Below are 24514 nucleotides of genomic sequence, written 5' to 3' on the forward strand. Positions count from 1 at the left end.
AAACATAAAAATGCCTATATATAGGATTCTGACTTTAATTGTGATCCGGAGCTCTACATCTCTATTTTATCATTTCACTGCAGAAACCCCCAAATATCAGTCACAATCAGCTAAAACAGAGATGGGTATTATCTTGACTGAGCTGGCATGTATAATAATGGCTTCAGGTATTTTATGACACCTTCAAAATGCCTTTTTTCACCAGAAGCCAGTCTGACAGCAGTGAATATAAGCATAAATGTTAACCCCTTTCCCACCCGCTGTACACGTGGCAGCAAAAGGTGGGCTATATATACCCATCCATGTAGTACTGGCCACATGCTCAAACTCCCTGAACCCCATGACTGAGCTGTCACAGTTCTTGGTCACAATAACAAATGGAAACCAGCAGGATGGACTCCCAACCAAAGTGACAGTTAATCACAGCTATACAGGAAGCTGTAACACTTCCTGGCATAACACTTTAAAAAAACAAAACAAAAAAAACCCTAAGAATTTGAAGTTAATTTGCAGCTATTTTAGAAGATTGAAGGAAAAAAAAAGGGATGGAAAAGCTGAAGTGTTCACCTTTTCTGGGAGAGAATGGCAGTATGCTGATCATATAACCAAATCCAAGGCACTTGTCACATTATCTCTGATGAAAAGGTAATCAGCCAATGTGACTCGGATTGCTCCTTTCAGCAGGGATTACATGACCAAATGTCTACCCCATTAAAAGGAGCGTTAGGGCCAAAGCTCTTTTGGCCCCCTGCTTCTCTTGTGAGTCACGGGTGTACATTTAGTTGTGCACTCCTGTGACCCATATACAGCGGCCTAAAGCCGGTCCAGGCTCTGGAGAGATCCTGACTTATGTCCGGATCCACCCAGATCCCTGACCATGAGCTGCCTCAGCCCCCTCCACATGCTGCTGAGAGCCTCAGCCAGCCACTGCTGCCCCCTCCAAAAGCCCAACACTCTAGCTAGGGAGGGGCAGAACAGAGCCGATGACTGACAGTCACCGGTTAATTTCTCAAGTCTGACCCATCAGTGGTCTTAGATCCCAGTGTAGATGCAGCAGGGGAACAGATTTCTGTAAACTAACCCAGAAAGATGTCTCCACACAGCCAGGAAACCAGAGGCTTTAATACGCTTACCTCTGTGACCCCGAGTGTTCTTCACCACCATAGGAAACTCCAATACTTCAGCCTCATCGATCATCTTTGAAAAGTTTTCATGACCACCTTTAAATAAAAACAAATATCAGTATAAATGTAGTGAGACCACTGTTCTTTAAAAAGGCCCCTTTAGTAAAAAATTTAAGCTTTCAGAAGAAACAGAATTTCTAATAAAGATGTTGTAACTTTTTGCAAAAGTTTAAATTATCTTTCTGCCAAGTCGAAAGAACAATACTCCTGTAAAATTGATTTTGCATGGGCAAAGCATCCAGACCAAAGCAGACACTTACCGTAGGAGAATGTATCAGGCAGGGGTACACCATGGCCAGCCAGCTCCTGGAAAGTCCAGAACTTATTTATACAGTTGAGGATAGCCTGTGGCCTGTTCATTAGCCGACAGCCCATCTTCTCCAGATGTCTAAGGACGGTGATATCACTGTCACTCTGCACCCAGGGGGTAGGCACACGGACAACCACAACCTGTGGGTAGGACGTAACAAATTCTCCGTTCACACGCAGGCCTGCGAAAAGAGAAAAAGGAAAGTTTTAAATTTGTGTCAAGATCAGAGCTTACATTAAACACAGGAAACCCGTGCCCCAAGACTGAATGATTACAAGGCTTCCTCTGACTGGCTGAGGTGGAGAGGCAACTGAATGATGTCAATCCACCCCAGCCAGAGGAAGCCTTGTAATCATCCAGAAAATACAAAGGTCCTTGTGAATGGCTGATCAGTGTTCGGCCAACTTAAATTTTGCTTCGGGGACAAGAATTTCCCATATAACTGCTGGAACGCCTCCACGACAGCCCCTCTTTGAAAAAAAAAAAAGACTGAAGTGATGAAAAATGAACGGTCCGCATGTGTGAAAGGGGCTTGTCACATTTGCTTGTGTCCTCAACTAAACTGTCAAATGGCCAGTGTCCCAACTGATCACATGCAGCACCATGGCAGCTGCAGCTTAAACAGGGGCCAAGATGGCAGCTTCTTTGGCTGAAAATGATAGGGTTTAATTCTACTTTAAAGTGCCAGAAAGCTTGAGTAAGGTTTTGAGCACACGAGGTGCACCCCAGAAGAGTGATCTGCATTCACATCCATCTTCAGAGAGTATTTGACAGGCAGTGAAAGGATTATATGTTGTACCACCTGCTTTAACCCCTTGATCCTCGCACTAGCATGCAGTTGCGGGAAACTTGCACAGCAGCCCTATTCACTTGAGGGGTGATATTCCTGTCACAGCCACAAAGCAAAGTGGCATGCGTACGCCCTTAGCCTTTGCCTCTAAGGGGGTCGCGGTCCTTTGAAGTGGCTGTTAAAAGCATGGCTTAACCACGGGGTCCGTCCACCCCCCCCCCCCCCCCCCAACCTCGCATGTAAACTAGGCTTTTTTGTAAAAACAAACATGTTATACTTACCTGCTCTGTGCAGCCCTGATCATCCCAGCAGTCCCAAGCTGGCCCCTCCCTCCTACAGAGTGCCCCCTGAGCAAGCAACTTGCAATGTGGGCACCCAAGCAGGTGCGCTTTGAGCCCTGGCTGTGTATTCACAGAGCTGTAGCTTGGCCCCGCCCCCTCTCCCCATTGGCTGTGATTGACAGCAGCGGAAACCAATGGCTTCCGATGCAGTCTCAGCCAATGGGGAGAGAGTCCCCAGAGAGCCAAGGCTCTTGTACACTTTGCTGGAGATGGGGGCTTAGGTCAATATGAGGAGGAGCTGCTGTACAGTGAAGGTAAAACACCTTGAAACTTTGGAATTACTTTAATAAACCTCCACCAGAAAAACCTGAACTGGATTTGGCGAGGTGTCCACATATATACGTGCCTATAAAGTTAGTGTAGGTTTCAGGGAAGGAAAAAAAAAAAAAAAAAGGGAAAAAGCAAAGCTAATGGCTCATGAATATGCAAATGAACTAAATCTAGCAGTTTTTAAATTTTCCACTGGAGGAAAACTCCTCACTAAAAAATTTCCATGAGAAAGAAAACTGCTCTTTTTTGGACCCATCTCCTCCTCCGAGTTCTCATGTCTACGTTTCTGAAGCGCACTACTTTAAAAATTCTGAAGATGAAATGTATTTGTTTATTTTTTCCATGCAGAATTGCCAACGAAAACAATTGTTAGAAAGCAAAGCGCTTGGCTACCCAGAAGACCACGGGGGGATGACGATCTTACAAAACAATTCCCATTTTGGGGAAATGTGAGTTCACACGGAGGCCCCCCCGAGGTCAGGCGTAGTGTGCGTGTGTACGCAGGATTTTGCAGTCAGATGCCACAAGACTGATTAACTCTCTCGTGCATGGGAATTTCAAGAAGAAAGTGATTGCTAGGTCAGCGCTCAAACAGGAAACTGCCGGTCAGCCTCCTCATATAATAGAGAATGCACCGGCACGTAAGCCTCTTCCAACACATCCATGCAAAAATGCTTTAATAGAAAGAAGCTGCCGCCCTGGCCTGGACTAAACCTTCCATTGTTGTGGGCTCAGTGACCTCTGACTTTGTCTTCTGCTCCTGTGTCCCCACTAAGCCTCTATATTGTAAGCTGTGCTAGATGAATCCTCATTTGTTGGTGAGAAAAAGTTTTTGTGAATCATTTCTGCATCCGGATTGTAATGAACCATTGAAACAAGTGCAGATTTAACCCCTTCCTGCCCCGGCATCCCTTTAAAAAGTTCAAAACTCCTGGTTGGGCGAAGGATCGGTGATCCTGGGACAACTGTGATTGGCTGTCAACTGACTGGAAGCTGATCCTATTGGCTATTGATTAGTGGGGGGCCAAGAGATGTCTGACATGAGCATGCCATTAACACAAACATTGTAAGCCCCAGGAGCACCACCGGTTTTGCTGCCTGACATGTTTTTAGGTGGGTTATCAACAGCTTAAGCATTGACTTCAGACTGGGTTTGTAAACATTTAATCATACCCCTCAATCTGGAAAAAGGGCCAGCTTGAGTACCTAAATAGGTCTTGATAATCGGCCTCCAATATTGCACTGAAAGGCTCAGACTGGGAGAGGGAGTGGCGGCACTCTGGGCCAATCAGGGCTCTGCTGCTGTGCACATGCTTACAGCAGGGGATAGCAGAAGGATGACCTCATCGGCATGCCCACCAATGATTTTGGTCAGTCGAACTTGGAGTTGCATCTATCAACCTATGTAACCATAGCCAATTCATTCTCCAATAACTGAAAGGTTCTGACCAAAGTTTAAAGTACTTGTAAACCTCAGACATGAAATATAAACAAAGCATATCCCTCTATAGTGTGTACTTGTCAGCTCAGAGCACCAAGTGTCATTTCTGTCTACTGCCTCCTTCCTCTATCACTTGACAAGTTTTCCTGACACCATAGATAAGGTGACAGGGGAGGGCGCTCCAGCATACAACCTGTGATTGGAAGCCTCAGCTCTGTTCCTGTGTGCAGGGGGGTGGGTCCCTTCCCTCCAATTAGCTCACTGAGCAATTTCAGCTCCCTGCTTTCTGAATGCTCACACAAGCTGTATAAATTCTGGACTCAGTTTCATTAGATACCTTCTGTGCTTCTCTATGCAATGCAGGCAGATCATGGGTGGTGGGGAGGGGCCAGCAAGGCGATGTACATAGCCATCTGAAAATCAGTTCCCTCAATACTACTCAGGAGCAATCAGCCTTGATGCAGCAGTAGGTTGGCACTTGGAATGAATTATTCAAATATCAAAATGCCTTGATGGGCGTGTCAGTCTTGACGAGTGGGCGTTCCTAGGTAGGTTGTAGTATTCGAGAGATCGCCCCGTGGTAACATGTTACTGAACCTCCAAGTTCAAAGACTAACCCACACTCTGATGAGAACTTGACATTTCAAAACTCTGAAAGCAGCAATTTGCAAATGCTGACCCTTGTTGCCTCTCCACATCCCAGAATACAATACAGGCACCTTTGTGACCTGTTGCGCAGCATCCGCATAGCACGAGGTCACTATGCCCAAGCTCTGACCAGGTCAAGCTGAGCTTTGCTTTGGGGCCCCTAGTACAATGAAGCAGAAATTTGACAAGTGCCATGTATATAAGCAGCACCTTGTGTATTCATACTAGCACATGCATCATTTAATCACAACAGGTTTCCTTTAAGAAAAAAGCCCAAGACCGGCACAGCAAGGAGAAGCATTCTGCTGCATTAACTACAAGGAAGAGGCACCCTTCCTGCTTTCACATCATTTGCACTTTTATGGCTGCCGCAATGCAGCTTCTGTACGGCTTGCAGCTGATGGGAGCAGTGCTCAGAATGCTGATGGGAGGAAAGCCTTGTCGGAGCAGAAAAAGAGATTGATAAAGGTGAAGGGAGATGGCTGGGATGTGCTGACACAGCCAAAAGGGACACATTCAGACTCTTGCACTGAGACGCCAAGTACCATGACTGATAAGTGTCTGTGCTGTCCACAGCACAGATGTGAGCCCTTGAGGCACAATCCAATCACTCCCGGGGCAACACACTTGGGTGGTGGCTACCGAAATTCTTAGCCGTGTGCTTTTGATTGTTGCCTATGCAGAGGAGGAGGAATGAGGGTTAGTGATGCCTTTCTCCAATCATGGTGTATTGGTGATGAGATGATTGCTGCCATCTTGCCTCTAGCATAGCATAATGAAGATAAAGGCAGGCCATCAAGGGCAGCCTACAAACCAAAGGCACTGGTGCCCTTCCTGTGATAGTCGTCCCTCTGCATAGGTCAGAGCCCAGAGGGAGACTAAGATGAAGCCATAGGCTGATAGCAGAGAAAAAGGAGAAAATCCTGAATGCTGCACAACACAAAACCCATCAGAAGAGCAGCCTCAGCCGAGACACCATCCAGGCTGTGCATCCCGATGCGTTTCAGGCATGCATAAGCTCTTGCGTGGGGCAAAATGTGTGGAAGGTGTAGGCCGAAGCTGGTCTTGATAAATGGGGTTTGTGTAACGTGTGGAATTCTGGATTTTCTTCTTTCCTTCACTGGCAGCCTAAGGCCTCATCTCAGTCTCCCTCTGGGTTCTGACCTATGCAGAGAGGATGATCACAGGAAGGGCAGCAGTGTCTGGTTTGTAGGCTACCCTTGATAGCCTGACTAAAGCCTGGTACATACTCCAGTCGGAGCCGTTGTACTAACCATCCAATATTAGTATAGAAATCTCCTCTGCAAAGCTGTTTTGTTCTGACAGGGGGGAGAGGCTGTTGGTTTTCCAGCATGCACCTCTGACAAACTGGCCAAGCCTAGCCGGCTTCTGTCGGACCAACTGACATACACACAGACCGAATGTCGGACAGTTTTTATTGAACCGGCCGACGACTCCCTAAATTCGGCTAGTGTGTACAGGGCTTAATTTTCATTCTGCTATACTAAAAGGCAAGATAGCAGCAACCATCTCAATAACAAAACACGATATGAGATGGGCATTACAAAATGGCATTCTCCCCTTTCCTTCACTGACCTTCATAGAGCCAAGATGAGCTCTTCCCCGCATGCACTCCCAGCAGTAGAGGATAACAGCCTACTAGAGCCTTGAGTGGCATCTTTAGGTTCCATATGGGTTCTCAGTGAGGCCTTTGGTTGGCCATACATTATGCAATTTTTCTTCCTTGAACTACTGGTTAAAGGAAAGAAAGTCGCTCGAATCCCCCATCAACCACCCAAGTCAGTATTGGGGTAATCCCTCCCACTGCGCTATTGTATTCTGACAGCAGGAGGTTTCCATGCTGTCAGAATAGAATATTGATAGATCTAATAGTCGAGAGATCAACTTCAGTACAACCAGTCCATTCATATTCATTGGGTCAAAATTTGGGCAGCTGAATTTCGATCCATCTGTGGCCAGCTTTGGATGTTGACTTTTGACAAAGTCTAGATTTACATATCAGTAACACAAATTTGCCACACACCCCTGCTGGGAGCGTTGAATATACTGTATGTAGATTCAACTACGTAAAGCAAACCGCGCTGTGCTCTGGCAGGACAGTTTTATCCTGTTCCCTGAACGCTGCTCAGCCATTCCCAGGAAGCTTTACTTTCCGAATTCATACAAAGCTTCCTCTGAGGTGGGGAACGTTACATCATTCGTCCGCCTCAGCCAATCAGAGGAAGCCTTATATGCATTGAGACAATGCAAAGCTTCTAGTGGATGGCTGAGCAAACCTTTGACTTTGTTCCAGAAAAGAGAGATACAGTCTCTATCCTGCTGCCAAAATACAGCATTGTATGCAGCTGATGCAACATACAGTTTACACAGCTGTCGGTAGCAGGCACATCTGTTAGTAAAAGGAAAAAGGGCCAGCTTGATCAAAACTAGTCATTGTAAACCTGGAGTTAGGCCTTAACTTTCCCGCCAGATATGCCAAACAGCTCCCTCCAGTAGAAATGGTCCCTCGAAAAACACTTAGAAACTGACACTTCTGGGACCATCAAGCTCTTGGGTCCCGCCTCACTGGTTCCTTCAGCTGACCTCCATGGCATTATAGGACAAATTACAGAGGTCAGCAGGCTGTAGGAGGATCTAGAGAGCCAAATCCTGAATGTCCAGTTTTAGTGCCTAAAAGGAAGTGGTAACTTTTCCCCCTCCATCATGTGACAGTGCTGAAGCACCGTACATTGGTAAGAGATCACATGCTCCCCTATATTGCAAAGCACTGGGTATTTGTTAGCTGGCTGTGAATGATAGACGATCTGGAGAGGCAAGAATCTGTGGGTCAGGCACCCATGGATTTTTTTTTCGAGCAGGTGACTGGTAGACTGTGACCCTTCCTTGCCAACCCACGGCAAGCAGCGGCATTTACTGGAACCGATCCTTTTCCCTCCAGCAAAAGCCAAAAGCCTGCCTTTCCTACCCTCTATTCTGCTGGCATTCTGCTGCTGTCAGAGGAAAGGGGATCAGTGGTCTTCCCTCCTATCCCGCTGGCCACTGCAGGGGATCTTCAGGATGGGGAGCGCGGCGGGTCAGTAAATATGTGTTTTACCGGCCCCCTCCTTTTCTGAAGGAACACAGTGAGTGATTGTAACCACTCACACTGTTCATTCTTAACTAAAGCATAGTAGACTGTTTGCTATGCTTTAGTTTGTGGACAGGAGCCTCTTCAGAGCCATTCCTGTTCATTCTGTGCAGCTGAAGCTGCAGAGATCGAGAATGAGGACTGTGTCCTCAATCTCATTTTCTATCTCAAGTGAGACATCATAGATCAGTTTAGACCCCTGATATTTCACCAAGGTGTCTGAGGGATACAGTAGATGGTACAGTTAGTTAAATACAGAGATCTGCGGGAGACCCCATCTAAAACCAGAAGTGTTGGATACCAGTGGTGGCTCTGCACGAGCACAATGATTGGAGTCGTACGCTGGACAAATATTCTGTTAGAGGGTGACAGCTCTCAGTTTATTTTTCCCCTAGAGTAAGGGATGGTTTAAACAAACATTACAACTACACAGCGTAAATGCTCACTAAACACTCACTACAGCTTCACTCCAACACAGAATTTCCATGTGCCGTTATGAACAGAATAGTCTCCACTTGACTATCATCAGCTGCAAGGACATCTTTCTAAAAACAGCTGAAGTTCAAAAACTTAATATCGGCGTTCCAGCTTTAGTAAAGAAGCCAACCTTGTGACCAAACAAATGTGCGACCTTGAAACAAAAGTTTTGCATTAGATAACAGGCCAAGCGGACCAACCACCGATGCTTTCAGAAAACAGCAATTACATTCTACAGAGCGTCTTGCTCTGATTCCTCATTCTTCCAGGGACAGCTGGTAGAAGGTTTATACAGAGGGGAAGGTATGGCTGTGGTACAGTGATGCTACTCCTGCATTTTCCACTCAGTCATACAGCTGGCTGTGTTTCAGAATGCAGAGTGCAGAGTCTGGGCTTAAGACTGGCAAAGTGGAGGGGGGTGTGGAGAAGACAGGCAAAGGCACTCAAGCATGCTGTGGTTCTAAAAATGCCAAGTTCCGGAATGTGAGGGATGCCATGGTTAACGGCTGACCAACTCTGTAAACAAGCTAGTGACTAGACGTGGGGAACTGCTGGGCATCATGTACAAAAAGTATCTGAATATACCATGCTGAAGTTGACTGTTTAAGACTGCCTTTAACTTTTCTGCCCAAAAAGGAAACCGAGAAACAATTTTCAGGTCACTTTCAGGTCCCAGGAACACCTACTAAAATTCAATGGGGTCAGTGGTGGATGTCCGCATCCCATTCCATACACTTGTCCTAGAGACAAGGAGTTAAAGGAAATCTCCCAAAGTGGTGGTAAACTCCCCTCTTAGTCAGTTGTCCCTGAAACTCGTGTCCACACTGAGATTTCTCCTCACTTCTTGTTCTGGGGGCAACTAATTTTTGACTTCTCATCACTTTTACCTTTGGCGATAATGGTCATCAGTAAACAGTGAATTGATCTCCCCCCCCCCCAGGCTCAGAATGTAAAAAACAAAAGATTGACATACCAAACTGCAAAAACTCAAATCACACTAAACCACCATCTCTACAATTGGGGGGCTCTTGGGAGAGGGGTTCGCCCCTCTTGCACACCCACCTATTCAACTTATCCTCCACCCACACAGGGCATGTTAGGATAGTGACCCTGTGCAATGCAACAGACATACCAGAGGTGTAAACAATTAGGGGGTCTTACCAAAAACTGCACAATGAACTCACCGAGGTTGCCTTGCTCAATGGTCAGGACCACTTCATCCATAAGCAGGTATCGGAAATCCAGCTCTTCCTCACAGCATTTAGCTTTGAGGGCTCGCAGTATCTCCTGCTGAGGGTAGTCATCTTTTATCCTTCTGTCTGTCAGGAACCAGATACGTCCGGAGCTGCACATCTTCAAAGGCCCTGGTATGTACAGACGGAGGTCGCCCTAGGACGTGGTCTGAAATATAGAAAAACAAGGTTTTTTGTTAAAAAGCAGAATTGGAAAGTTGGGCAAAACCAAAAACTAAGCCAAACTGCTGAGACGGTGGGGGGATTCATCCTTATCCCAAAGGCAACTAGATACGCCCTGGATCAACAATCTAAAGTGAAACGCACACTTCTAATCACCACACAAAGGTTTTCCAATACACTAAAATCTTTGGGAGTAACCAGTCTTTTCTACAGAGAAAAGGGAGAAAATGATTCAGTGTGCATGGGCCACAGACATCTCAGTTGAACAAGGATGATCACAGCCAACGTCTCACTGCCCATGCTTCAGTCTTGGGGTAGCCATACCTGGCTTGCTGCAATGATTAGGTGACGGTTGGGCATTCTCTGTGGTCAATAATACAAACATCCTAAAACTGGAAGTGCTTAACCCACAGAGCTTCTCCATCTTGACTGAAAGCACCTGTCGTGCGAATAAGCCATGTGCCCACTCTGTTAGGCAAGTGGTGTTTGCCTGCATAAGAGGCTCATCAGTATTGTTCCTATAGTGTCAAGGCTGGGCAGATGCCTTAACACCTTTTATTTCAGGTAAAGAAGTTAATTTTTTTTTTTTAAATTAAAACACATTTATAGTCACCGAGGTGAATGCTGCATCAGCGGATTGCTGAGAGGCAGAGCCAGGTGCCGGTCCATATGGTCGGGATCTTTCCAGAGCCAGGACCGGCTGAGTGACATCAGCCAACAGCAGGCTTTAGCCAGCTGTTACCTTAAATCGGGTCACAGGAGTGCAAAAATGAACTGCACCTCCTGTGATCCAGAGAGAAACATGGCCATTCTTAATATGTATTTTTTTCCTAAACACCTGTGTCTATGGGTAGTCTGGGAATGTAGGCTGCCATTGCTGACTGCTCCTTTTGGGAACGGCAGTTGTCTACTTGCATCCCATTTGTTTTGATTTCATGACTGAGTTTGGGACGGAGCACAAGTATATTAATTCTGACCAGTTTATAGCATGCTTGCTTTGGGTTTATAGTTCAGAAGCATTAAAGGAGAAGTAGGGCCAGAGCTCTAGTTCTGCACTCTTGTAACTAACCCATTTTCGGCAGACAGCGGACTTTAGCAGTCACTCAGCTGCTCCAAGCTCTGGCGAGATCCTGACTTTAATGTAGGAATGCACCCAGATAGCTTGGACTGGCAGCTGGCTTTGCCTCTCAGCGTGCCACTCAAAGCCTGATCCAGCCTCTGCCACACCCTCCACAGCTTTGCACTCCAATGAGCACTGGAGGAGCAGAGAGTCGCTAACAGTCATCGCTCCCTGTTGAGAGTAGAGGGGAGAACTGAGCTATCAGCACTGTTTAGTCGCTCGGTTCTCCGAGTAGAGCTGGTGGGGACAGGTGCAGTTAGGATCGATGCTGCAGCCATCTAGGAGCGTATGATTTTTTTTTTTTTAATATATACAGTGAGGGAAAAATCTATTTGATTACCTGCCGATTTTGTATACGTTTGCCTACTGACAAAAATGATCAGTCTATTTTTAATGTTTATCTTAACAGTAAGAGAAAAAAAAATCCAGAAAAAAAAAAAAAAAAAAACGCATTTCAAAATAAGTTATAAAATTGATTTGCATTTTAATGAGTGAAATAAGGATTTGATCACCCATCAGCAAGATTTTTGGCTCCCAGGTGTCTTCCATACAGGTAAACAGATTAGGAGCACTCTTAAAAGGGAGCGCTCCTAATCTCAGTTTGTTACCTGTATAAAAGACCTGTCCACAGAAGCAGATTCTAATCTCTCCACCATGGCCAAGACCAAAGAGCTGTCCAAGTATATCAGGGACAAGATTGTAAACCTACACAAGGCTGGAATTGGATACAAGGCCATCGCCAAGCAGCATGGTGAGAGGGTAACAGTTGGTGTGATTTGCAAATGGAAGAAACAAAATAACTGTCAATCTCCCTTGGTCTGGGGCTCCATGCAAAGTCTCAAGGATCATGAGAACGATGAGGATTAAGCCCAGAACTACACGGGCGAATCTTGTCAATGATCTTAAGGCAGCTGGGACCAGTCACCAAGAAACCACTTGGTAACACACAACGCCGTGAAGGACTGAAGTCCCGCAGCGCCCACAAGGTCCCCCTGCTCAAGAAAGCACAGGTCAGTTTGAAGTTTGCTAATGAACATCTGAATGATTCAGAGGAGAACTGGGTGAAAGTGTTGTGGTCAGATGAGACAGATATCGAGCTCTTTGGCATCAACTCAACTCGCCTTGTTTGGAGGACGAGCAATGCTGCCTATGACCCCAAGAAAACCACCCCCACCATCAAACATGGAGGTGGAAACCTTATGCTTTGAGGGCGTTTTTCTGCTAGGGGGGCAGGACAACTTCACCGCATCAAAGGGACGATGGACAGGGCCATGTACGGTCAAACCTTGGGTGAGAAGCTCCTTCCCGCAGCCAGGGCATTGAAAATGGGTCGTAGATGGGTATTCAGCACAATGACCCAAAACACACAGGCAAGGCAACAAAGGAGTGGCTCAAGAAAAAGCAAATTAAGGTTCTGTCATGGCCTAGCCACTCTCCAGACCTTAATCCCATAGAAAAAACGTGGAGGGAGTTGAAAGTTCGAGTTACTAAACGTCAGGCTCAAAACCTTAATGATTTAGAGGATTTGCAAAGAGGAGTGGGACAAAATCCCTCCTGAGATGTGTATAAACCTGGTGGCCAATTACAAGAAACATCTGACCTCTGATTGCCAACAAGGGTTTTGCCACCAAGTACTAAGTCATGTTTTGCGAAGGGGTCAAATACTTATTTCACTCATTAAAATGCAAATTTATAACTTTTTTGAAATTCTTTTTCTGGATTTTTGTTATTCTGTCTCAATGAAAATAAACCTACCAATATTATAGACTGATGTTTTGTCAGTGGGCAAATGTACAAAAATCAGTAGGGGTTCAAATACTTTTTCCTCCTCACTGTATTCCCATACCTCACTTCTCCTATGATCCAGTTCCAATGGCCTCCTTGGCTGACATCCAGGAGTCTTCTCTCGAACCATGCCTGCGTTTTAGAGCTCCGGCTCTACTGTGCAGGCATGACCAGAAGAGACGGCATGAGCACTTACATGTTTTGCATCTAGGGTGGCAAGTCTCACTATCCTAGCAGCACCTGCACATTACAACCCCATAGACTTCTAAAGAGCTGTGTACCAAGTACAGGAGACAGTCAGAAAAGTCTCAGAAGTCTGGGGCTGTAATGAGCAGGCACAGGCCAGGACAGGGACTCTTGAGCGCTGGATGTAAATACTGGAGGCCTTGGCCATCAGACTGAGGCAAGTTGGCATCTGTGGAGGGGGAAATGGGTGCAACTAGGTCAGAGAGAAATACCACATGTGCACTTTGTTCTAAAGTGAATATATTCTTTAGATCTTTCAGCAGGATGAGTAGAATGAAGGACATTTCACCCTTCTGGCTGGGACAGCATTGGCTCTAGGGCAGCTTTTAGCTAGTCCAAGCCTGTGGTTTTCAATCTTTGTAGCCAATGAGTGGTATTGCAGCAACTTGCTCATCCATGTCTTTATGGACCTTGCTTTGTGCACTGGTGTGCAGTAATGTTGGAACAGGAAGGGGCCATCTACAAACTATTCCCACAAAGTTCTGAGCATTAAATTGTTCAAAATGTCTTGGTATGCTGACGCCTTAAGAGTTTCTATTACTGGAACTAAGGGGCCAAGCCCAACCCCCCCAAAAAAAAAAACCCACACTATAATCCCCCCTCCACCAAATGATTTGGACTAGTGCACCAAGATCCATAAAGACATGGATGAGTGAGTTTGGGGTGGAGGAATTTGACTGGCCTGCACAGAGTCCTGGTTTCAACCCAATAGAACACCTTCAGGATGACTACAAACCAGGCCTTCTCATCCAACATCTGTGCCTGACCTCACAAATAAGCTTCTGAAAGAATGGTCAAACTTTCCCGTAGACACTCCTAAACCTTGTTGACAGGAAGCGGTTATAGGTGCAAAGGGTGGGCCAACTCAATATTGTACCTTACGGAATAAGACGCCATTAAAGTTAATGTGCGTATAAAAGCAGGTCTTCCAATACTTTTGACAATAGTGATAAGTCTATAGCGCTCCCTCTGTCTTATCCCATCAACTATATTTATTTTACCACGTACATTTGTGTGTGTTTTTTCCCCCCTTTCCCTCAGATTGTTTTTTTTTTTTTTTTTAACTTTCTGCTAAAGTTTTTGTAAATCAGTACTGCTGGGACCTTGAAGGGGACATACCCCGGAAGCTTGTCCTGTAAAATTGTATGTTAGTGCAAAAAAAAAAAAAAAAAAAAAAAAAAAAAAAAAAAAAAAGGAAAAACCCTGCCACAGACAGTACACAAATTTTTTTTTTTTTTTAAATATAGAATTTAAAATTATATGTATTTTTTAAATAGATTGTAAGCCCCATGTGCAGAGCCCTCCTATTCCCCTCTGTATTGAAATCATACTGCGTCCCCTCCCCCCATTTACATTGTAACGTGCTGCATAAACTGTTGGCGCTATATAAATCCTGTATAATCGTAATCTATCTTTGCATCAGTCCGCAAACCAGGCCGATACAGCATTTCCCTGTAAAGTCATTGTTCAGAAAGGGGGAAACTGCTAGCTCAGGCAAGCTAAAAATAGGCGCTAGGCAATGTAAAAATATACCCTGTGTATTGATGTAACAAATTGATCTTGTAGCAGTGCTTTAGCTTAAGTTAAATGCAATGTGCAATATACAGGAAGCTACAGAGAAGTTATAAAATTAGTATATTAAAGTGGAATCTGGAACAGAATAAAAAAAATGTGTGACGCTAACAAATGACTTACGTTTTATTGTGTATTCATTGAACAGATAGTACAGGATTTCCTTTAAATAAAGCTTAGTAGGAAGTGTGTAATGCTAGCAGTTGATTGGTATATTGCCCATATAGACCGTTAGAGGCAGGCTTCACATTGGGTTAGAAAAATGCTGGATTTTACAGTTGATGATATTCGGTTTCTTTGCGACGCAGGCTGCCGGTGCTGACGCAGCTGTTCTACAGCCCCCAGCCGCAAAAGGATGCAAGAGGGCAGACAATGGACTTAGTGTAATGGTAGAAGGCAGCCACACGCCCCCCTCCCCCATCCATCCTGCCTGAAACCTGGAATAAGCCACACAAAAGACATGCAGGGACTCTGCAGCATCCCCCCCTCCCCTTGGAAGCAACCACACCCCTACAAGCCAGTCCACTCCTCATCAGGCAGGGCCCTAAAGCATTAATCACAGTATAGAAAGATGCTTGGAAGCAGCCACCCCCTGCCTTGCCGATACAAAGGCTCTTGTGAAGGGGAGAAAGTAAAAAAAAAAAAAAAAAATGAATAAGATTGTAGCCCTGGACACATTGCTAACCAGCACAATGCTGGCGGGATCACCACCGTAGACAAAGCCCAGCCTCCCCGACATAAAGAAGGCAGACAGCCCCTTCCTGTCTCAACAGTCCCTGAAGCTGAAACACAATGCAGGCAGCTTCCCCCCACCCCCTCCACCATGTGTGTCGACAAGGAGCCTGGAAACCTGATATAGCCTTTTGTAAGCAAGGCGGTGGCAGGGAGGGGGTTAACCTTGCCAGGCAGCTTCCCCCCCACCACGATTGTCTGCCTCCCCCCATGCTAGAAGCATGCACGAAGGGATACAAAGACAATAAAGGGTTACAGAGAAGATATTTAACAGCCACGTTGTACATGCAGGTCCCATCCTCCAAGCAGATGCAGTGCTCTTCAATCTCAACTCCAGGCTTTGTAAATCACCGCCTGCCTCCCACCCCAAACAGCACCATCCGTGCCACGAAACTGACATGAAAAAAGAAAAAAAATATATCTATAAATACCTTAATGGGTTACTGGAGTCCAAATCTATATTGGAGTTCCTAGCAGAAAGTTTAATCACCCATCTCTCTGGTAGCTGAGCAACTCCAATCAATAGATCTTTCAAGCTTCCCACTGGCCATCAGACATTCTAAGGTGGGGAGAGGGGATTATGCCTCTCTGTTCTTGATTTACCCATCAGCTTATATTATTATGCAGGATGCAGCAAGAGGAAGAAGACTACCCCAGAAGGAAGAATTAAACTGCAAAGGTGGTGGCATGGTCAGTTCCTGCCATCATATAGATACTAAGGAAAGACCTCTACCATACTCAACATGAAATCGAAATATCAGTTTTCAGTGGTCTTGAAGTAATTGCAGTTCAATACTACTTCTTTGGAATTAAAGCAGCCATGAAGCGTTTGAACAATGTTGTCTAGGAGGGTCCACCCTCAGGTAAGCTAACATTAAAGCGCACCAAAAATTCCTACACAACTATCAAGGATGGCTTTTGGCTAGCCAATGCCCTCTTCTTCAGTCCATAGAGGACGTACAGAAATTAATGTAGCACCGTCCTTAGTAGTCCACTGCAGACAGAGGTGACAAGTCATCGCTGAATGTTCTATGGAAAGGGTGCTCAACCCATAGTCCGCTGATGTGGCCTACAACCTCAAACCAGGAAAGCACATGCCCATTGCTCTGGGATGGCAGGTCAGAAAGCCCAGATCGTGATCAATGGGTTGTGGACACGCCATCCCAGAGCATTAGAGTGCATGGAGCCCATGCCAGCAGCAGAGAATGCAGCTAACCCGCAGGTGCACTGAGCTGCACCTGTGGTGCGAGTAAACCTCAGCACATCAATGTGTAAGCAGTCTTATAGGGGCTTAGGACAGCAAGGGTTTACATTTGTAGTTCTGGGTCGGGGGGGGGGTTAGTAAAATCCCATATTTCATTGTGGCCCTGTTACCAGATCACTTAAGTGCCCCTCACTCTTTAAAAAGGTTCATTGTTCTATGGAGTCACCCTACTAGAAGATCCAACCCTTTAGGTTTGGATTGGGAAAAGCCTACTGATTGTAACAAATAGGGCACTGGCTTTGGTTCTGGGCACCATATATCCTCCCCAAATCTGGAGTAGAATGGTGTATCAAAACCAGTGGGTTAGGTGGGCACTGTGCCTAAAAAATGTCCCCCAAAGAGTGCCAACATTCATCTCCTTCTGCCAAGACGCTCTTCGCATTGTCTATGGGTAATCTAACCATGTTGCAAGAATGCAGTGTTTATAGTTAAGCACATTGCATTACTTTATTGGCTGGGGGCCCTCTGCTTCATCGCAGCAGACAAACCCGTTGAGCATTTTGAATCCGAGAGATCTGCAGACAGGGTCGTGCCAGATTAAAGCTGAAACCCAGGCAAACTGCTATATACACAGATAAAAACACAGTATTTGTCCATCCCGACCTGATTTACACTGAACTGCCACACAGTGGACAGGCTTTTGCCCTTCCACCCTATAGTTTAGCAACACGTACAGGATATAACCCCCCCCCCCAGCCTGGGCAGTTAATGTAGAAATCAAGTCAAGGTTTAGACTTCTAAACCCAATTAGTCTTCAAAAAGCTCCTCCTCCCCACCTCCTAACACCTATGCTGACTAACCTGTGTAAGAAAGGTGTATATACTTACCTATTTTCAGCCCACCCCTGTCCAGTCATGTGATCCCCTGTGCAAGCCAACGATGGCTGCAAGGGAGTGGAGACAGCAGTCGATGTCTGGAATACCTGGCAGTGGTGACGTCATCCATAGCCTCCTATGGCCCATCCGTTGTCCCCACACCCCTCTACTCCCCTGGAGCCTCCACAGCTGGCACAGGGGAGTAGGATCACAGGACAATACTGGGACAGGCTCAAAATAAGTATATGCATCTTTTACACAGGTTAGTCTGCATAGTTAGGAGGAGGGAACATTTTTAGGACTAGTTCTGTTTAGCCTGGAATTCCACTACCCTTTCACTTCCAGCAGTTTTGTGCACAGGTTTAAAGTCATTTAGGCTTGAAGATTACATAAAACCCCCAAAAACATTTTCTGAAAGCAGACATTCTATAAAATAGTGTTTAGACTTTTTAATGACATTAATGCAACAGTATAGGAAATGTAAAATTTCAGTAAGAAAGAAAATACACTAAAGTTAGTCTTCAAGCACTCAAAACGCAATAAGTTAACCCAATTTTTAGTAAAATATAAAAGATGAGGTCATGTTGAGTAAATGGATACCAAACATGTCAAACCTTAAAATTGCGTGCACCTGTGAAGTAGTGACAAACTTCAGTACCCTATATCTTCCAAAGGCGAAGCTTAAAAAAAAAAAAAAAAAAAAAAAAAAAAAAAAAAAAAAAAAAAGGGATTTTTGTACTCACCGTAAAATCCTTTTCTCTGAAGTTCATTGACGGACACAGCTCCTTTAATTCTTGACCTTAGGGTTAGCACGCCACCTTCAGTAGAGGACTAGGCAGAACATGCAACACATGTAAAAAAGTGGTGTGGTGAACACCACTGCCCAGGGGGCGGTCCCTCTGGCTATAACCCCTCACCCTGCTTCCTGCAGCTCAGTTTGTCAAAAAGCAGTACAAACATAAATAGGAGGGGTGGGTGCTGTGTCCGTCAATGAACTTCAGGCATGCGGGCTGGTTTGTGGGACCCAAAAGGGACCGCCACCTCAGCAGAGGTTCCTGCTGCATCCTGTATCTACAGGGTATCCCGCACCGCAGTGATAAGTGCTCCTACTAGCGCTTTTTCCTGCGCTAACCCAGACAGTCATTCTCACTGTCCGAACAGTCCTGGTCCGCATCCTCTGACATGTCAGAACAGGGGCCGCCAGTCACCACGGGACCAGAGTCTGAATCAGAGCTCTCCCCAGAAGACGGGGGGGTGGTGTCAGGGGGCGTTTTTTACCCCCCTTGCACCCGCACGCTGCTTCCACCCTGGCAACAAAGGTCTCCAGGACCGCCGACAAAGCGTCCATAGGCACCGCATTTTTTGTAGGTGAGCCGGTTGCAATAGCAGGATGTCTGGGTAAGAAGCGCCAGCTTCTGACGCCATGCTGACCCTCACTCACCTGCCACAACTTAGGGACTTAAGGCAAGGTACACAAATCCCACCCTCCTAGCGGCACACAGACTGAGGGGCCCCTCCGCAGGACTCACCACCCTGACCGAGTGCTGCCGCTGACCGCTCTGCCCTGTTTTAGTCACAAAGTGCTCAGAGTGAAAACCGCGCTGTTCTGGAGGTACACAGACCCTGCAATAGAGGTAAAAATGAGCTGAGGCTACAATAAAATGGCCACCAGCCGTCAACACAAGAAAAGCACCAAGAAAATGGCTGTCGAACCTTCTAGAAAACGGCTGACAGCCCATACATTGCATAAGACTACAGGAAAATGGCGGCGGCCTCTGTGGTAAATTTACTCAGGCACCTCACAGCGAAGAAAAAAAAAAAAGGGAAAGAAAAGTAAAAACTGGCCTTAACAGCCAGCGCAGCCCCCCTGGCCTAGGTACAGACACTGCACCTCATGCCCAGTCACACAGCGGTCCCAGAACGGGGAGGAGGGAATGAGGGATAAGGAGAGAGAAAAGAGTTGGAAACCCCCTAGTCGACCTCCCAGGGAATGCCCAGCTGCTCTATCCTGCCGAGGCAGGGAGAGCCATACTTACCCTTCCTGTTGGGATTGCTGGACGCATTCCACTACAGACCCATCACCCGAGCAGTACGGGGTGGCTGTTGGCCACGGCACACTGACAGCAGTAGCCCGGTCATGTGTGCCCCGGAGCATATAGCTCACCGGCCGCCTCTGGAGCAGAAGGGGCATGTCGTGGCCGAACCATTGCATAGCTAGGGTCTGCTCACGCTCAATGGCCAGGCTGGGGAGACTACAAGGATCTATATTATCCAGCCTGTCACCCAGCCGGCTGTTGATTGTAGATCACAGGATCAAAAGTTGTAGAAAAAAATCCCAGGGCCAATGGTCCCCTCAGGGAGCCAGGTCCTTCTACACTAGGCAGAAAAAAAACTGGAGCTGCAGGAAGCAGGGTGAGGGGCTATAGCCAGAGGGACCACCCACCTGGGCGGTGCTGTGCAGTCTTGCTGTTACTACATGTGTTAAATGTTCTGCCTAGTCCTCTCCTGAAGGTGGCGTGATAACCCTAAGGTCAAGAATTAAAGGAGCTGTGTCCGTCAATGAACGAAAGAAAATAAAACTCCAGGCCAGCAGTTTAGAGTTGCTCATGAATGGGCCTAGAATTACTCACTCCACAAAGTGCAGGGTGACATACAATGTGTAGCACAACCAATGTTTTCATGTGTAGGGGCCTCTGATGGGGACTGGTAGTGACGGGTGTGAGGAAGTGATCCCGCAGCCAGATCACAGTCCATCTGACAGTCAGCTTGCCAGATTCAGGCTCAATTCACATCTCAATGAACATCAAAGTCGCAATATAAGTCACAGCCTATTCTTTTCAATGGAAAATTGGTGCGACTTTGAAAAGGTGCCAACGCTGCTTTTATGCAACTTTAATCCAGAGTGTGCAATTGAAGGACTTTGGAGTCACGCAAGTGTGAATGGAGTCTTACCGCTGAAGCTGCTGGAAGCGCCCCCCCCCCCCCAAAAGCCTCCACTGGTAGTTTCTATAGCATGGGCAGTAAAACGGTTAAGGAGAAGCAGCACTCATGAGCTAATTTGTCAACTCTGCTCTCCCACACCCCTCCTGTTCTGCCTTTACCTTAGCAAGACTGAGCTCTGCTGTGCGCTCTCCAATGCAGAACCAGACAACCCTTAAGGACAAGTTCACCTTTACAAAAAAAAAAAACACGCACTTTTGCAGGTAAAAAATATATGTTTTATTTTTCTTGTTAGGGACCTGTGAAGCATTGCCCCCATGATGTGGGTATAATGCCACGGTCCTCCAGACTTTATCTGGCTGTACCCAGGCAGGCAGTTACACTGGGGTTGATTTACTAAAACTGGAGTGCGCAAAATCTAGTGTAGCTGTGCACGGTAGCCAGATTCCAACTTTAGCTTGTTCAATTAAGCTTTGTCAAAAACAAAAAAAAAAAACAAAAAAAAAAAAAAAAGCCTGGAAGCTGATTGGTGTACGCACAGCTGCACCAGATTTTGCATGCTCTAGTGTTAGTCAAACAATTGTGACAGGAAGCTCAATAAACTACCACAGCGCCCAATAGCACCATGGTAATTCATTAGGAACTACAGAGCCGCAAATGCTGTTGGTACTTGTAGATTTCCTATTCACAAACACTGTAAAATGAATAGGCCGTGGTATATTCATATTGTAACAGCTAGCAGGTGAGGGAGAAATCACATTAAAAACGCTGCGCTATCAAAAGGTATAAGCAAAAATCCTCTGAACTGGTAAAAAATATCTCCTCTACACCGTGGTAATAATAATGTATAAAATATATGAAGAAAAATATATAAGACAGGTGCTTAATAGCCAAATAATAAAATGACAATGTGCATTTATATAGCGATAAAAAATATTAAAGCAAATAAGTCAGTGGAAATCTAAATGGATCGAAATTCTGGAATTATAAAAGTGCTTAGGTGCACTGTGCAAAGTTCAAATTGATCCAATTTACAGGTGCTCCACACTCCATGCGAGTCAGTATGCTGTGAAAGTGATGCGATAATCAGACGCTGTGTTCTCACTCAGGTGCCCCCCCCCCCCCCCCCATGTAATGAAGGTTCACCTTAAGGTGTGTGACCTTGCTGTTAAGCTCTTGGTCAATACACGCTTTGGATCCACTACTGGGTTCAACAGTGCGTCCCGGATCCTGGATCAATCACTCATGTGCCTCAGTAAATCAATTAAAAAAGGGATTTCAGTGTAGTATGCTTACACAATTTATTGAACCAAAAAATAAGTCCTACACAAGGTACTCACAATATCCAGGTACTTCAGTGCGCCATTCTACATCAAGCAAAATACGAATGGTGGAAACTGGCCAGTAACGGGATGGTATGCTGATCGTTCCTAACAGCTGATCTGCTAAGCGTGCCGTCCTGTCCCCTTCCACTACTTGTGTCAATACAAGGGAATTTTGTATCTTCCTCAGGGGGTTAAGACACCAGTCTTGCTCTGGATGCTGGAGCGAACAGTCAAAGAGCACTATAGGGTCTCTTCCTCTTTGGCCTCAGTGGGTCCTCTGGCCTCCCCCCTTTCCGGGTCGGTTAGTGTGTGTGGGGGGAGCTGGGTCAGCAACTTTGGGCCAGGCACCTCCCTTCCTTTGAGGCACTCCATTTCTTTTAAATTTCCAGCTTAAGCAAACCGGGAGCATCTTTCTGCATCCATATGATTTTAAATCTGCAAGGGTTGTCACTTCATTATATCATATTAAATATTCTTGCTGAACTATTCCCCTGAAGGAGAGATACACATCTTTGAAAGGCGTCGGGTGCAAGACTCCCTTATGCATCACTTATATTATGATATGATGACAGCACTGTAAATCTGTCCCATTACATATTTTTTTTTTTAACATGTTTTGTACTTTTTATATTGAATAATCTTGCTAACAGTTCTTCGTGCCTTTAAAGTCCACAATAGGGGATTTTGTTCTTTCCCTTCCAATAAAAGGTTTTTTTTTTCTGTCCTATGCAACTTTCCTAAACCTGTCAGCGGTTCAATGAGGTCAAAGAAAAACCCCACCCAAAGCAACCACAGCATAAAATGCTCATAACCTGGGAGCGTTTTTGTTGAAACGAATGGTCGGGTGACTGGGTTCCACAGGACATTTCTGAAGCAATAAATGGCGTGTTCCACGTGCAATCAGTAATCAAACTATCTCCAGCCTCTGCTCAGCACATATGGCCTAGTATAACCCAGATAAAGTGAGGTCGCTGAGTTCAGTCCCTCAGCACACAGAGATTTACACTTTAACAAGTTTGTTTTGATTACAAATATTTCTTTCAGAAGTTGAACCTTTTCTGGTTTTGCCAGTTAGTAATGCAGTTCCAGGCAATTCTCACTGTACTTAAAGTCTGGAGAAGATAACCCGGGGGGGGGGGGGGGGGGGGATTTGTAGATGGACTGTAAAGACATTTTAGTGTGTTTCCACTCAAGTTCTGATATTCTATGGATTACAAAAGGAAAGTGCTGGAGTACCCAAAAAAAAAAAAAAAAAAACCATCAAGCTGTGCAAACCTTTGCTAGCATTTTTCACACCGGCGATAATACTTAACTGCCCTCTGAAATCCCCATCACTGCGGATCGCTATGCAGAGGGCAGTTATAGCAGCAGTTAGCAGGCATGCAGGAGGTTCTCCTACCACTTTGTCAAATGGCAAGTTCACATCGCAGCACCACAACTGAGGAAAGCTTGTCTCTCATGGCTGCGACAAGGTCCCATTCATCTCAATAGACGAATGACAGGCATCTTCGTTGTCCGTTTTAGAACAACTTTGATGCAGCTCCAACCATTTAATACATCACTGAAGTGGTTGTAAAGACTGAAGGTTTTCTTCTTCTTACCCTTCATACATTCACGACTGTAAAAACCTTCAGTGTGCAGCTCCCCTCTCATACTTGCCTAAAACCGATCCAACCATGTGCATTGGCTGAGATGCAGGAGCCATAGGTTCCCGCTGCCATCAATCACAGCCAGTGAGACGGGAGCGGAGGGTAGGGGTGGGCCGCGCCCTTATAAACGCAGAAAGCCGGCTCGGGAGCAGGCACGCGCAAGTGCCCCCACAGCAAGCAGATTGCTATGGGGGCACTTGGCAGGGAGTGGGGCCCACAGCGCTGGCAGGGGACCCAAGAAGAGGAGGATCAGGGCTGCTCTGTACAAAACCATTACACAAAGCAGGCATGTGACCAATTTAAAGGCATTTCCTTATAATGCAAGCGGTGTAAGGGTACTTTCACACAGGTGGACCTGATCTGATCGTCCAATCACCTTTATGGAGCAGCAGGCGTCAACGGGCATCCAAACCTGTCTACTAAAAATAGATGGACGGAGATCCATTACCCTTCAGTCTACTGAATCGGATTAGACAGAGGGCAGTCAGGTGTAAACAGACAGGTAGATTTACATCTGACCACCCATAGAAGTGTGTGTGTGTGTGTGTGTGTGTGTGTGTGTGTGTGTGTGTGTGTGTGTGTGTGTGTGTGTGTGTGTGTGTTCTGCGTAAGTGGAGCGGACATGGACCAGCCATCTTTTGATGGGGGGTGGGGGGGATGGGGGCTATGCTCAGATTTAAGTACCTGAACCTGACTTAATAGCCTCTTGTAGTCTATACATCAAAGCTTACTTAGACCAAGCCGTAGAGGGGGAACAAAGAAGCCACTAAAATGTGTGGCAGTGCTCATGTGCTGCAAGGTACATGCTGAATGGAAGGGAGAACAGAACGATAACATAAGATCATCAATCTTCTGTTTTCTGTTCAGGCACAGGCTGGAAGGAGGACAAGACCTGGTAACAGGCTGAGGTCAGATTCACGACATTGCTAGCAATTCGGTTGCTGGTTGAAGTTGCAGGCAGGATTGCTAAAAGGCTGCCTGTCTGTCCTGAAGGAAACGCTCTCCTTACTGTTTGAGACTTGTTTCAAGAGGCAATTCAGTT

At 45.9% G+C, this 24514-nt stretch overlaps 1 protein-coding gene across 1 annotated transcript in view; it reads right to left on the bottom strand.

Annotated features, from left to right (window-relative positions):
- RIMKLB (ribosomal modification protein rimK like family member B) overlaps positions 1-24514 on the bottom strand; it is a 64548-nt gene that overhangs the window by 3519 nt on the left and 36515 nt on the right. The window contains exons 3-5 of the mRNA XM_073595976.1: positions 9794-10010; positions 1445-1675; positions 1134-1220 (exon numbers count right to left, since the gene is read on the bottom strand). Of these exons, the coding sequence (XP_073452077.1) occupies positions 1134-1220; positions 1445-1675; positions 9794-9962 (487 nt within the window). The 5' untranslated portion in view covers positions 9963-10010. The remainder of the gene's footprint in view (positions 1-1133; positions 1221-1444; positions 1676-9793; positions 10011-24514) is intronic.

Source organism: Aquarana catesbeiana, linkage group LG08, assembly GCF_042186555.1.
Source record: "Aquarana catesbeiana isolate 2022-GZ linkage group LG08, ASM4218655v1, whole genome shotgun sequence".
Classification (NCBI taxonomy): domain Eukaryota; kingdom Metazoa; phylum Chordata; class Amphibia; order Anura; family Ranidae; genus Aquarana; species Aquarana catesbeiana.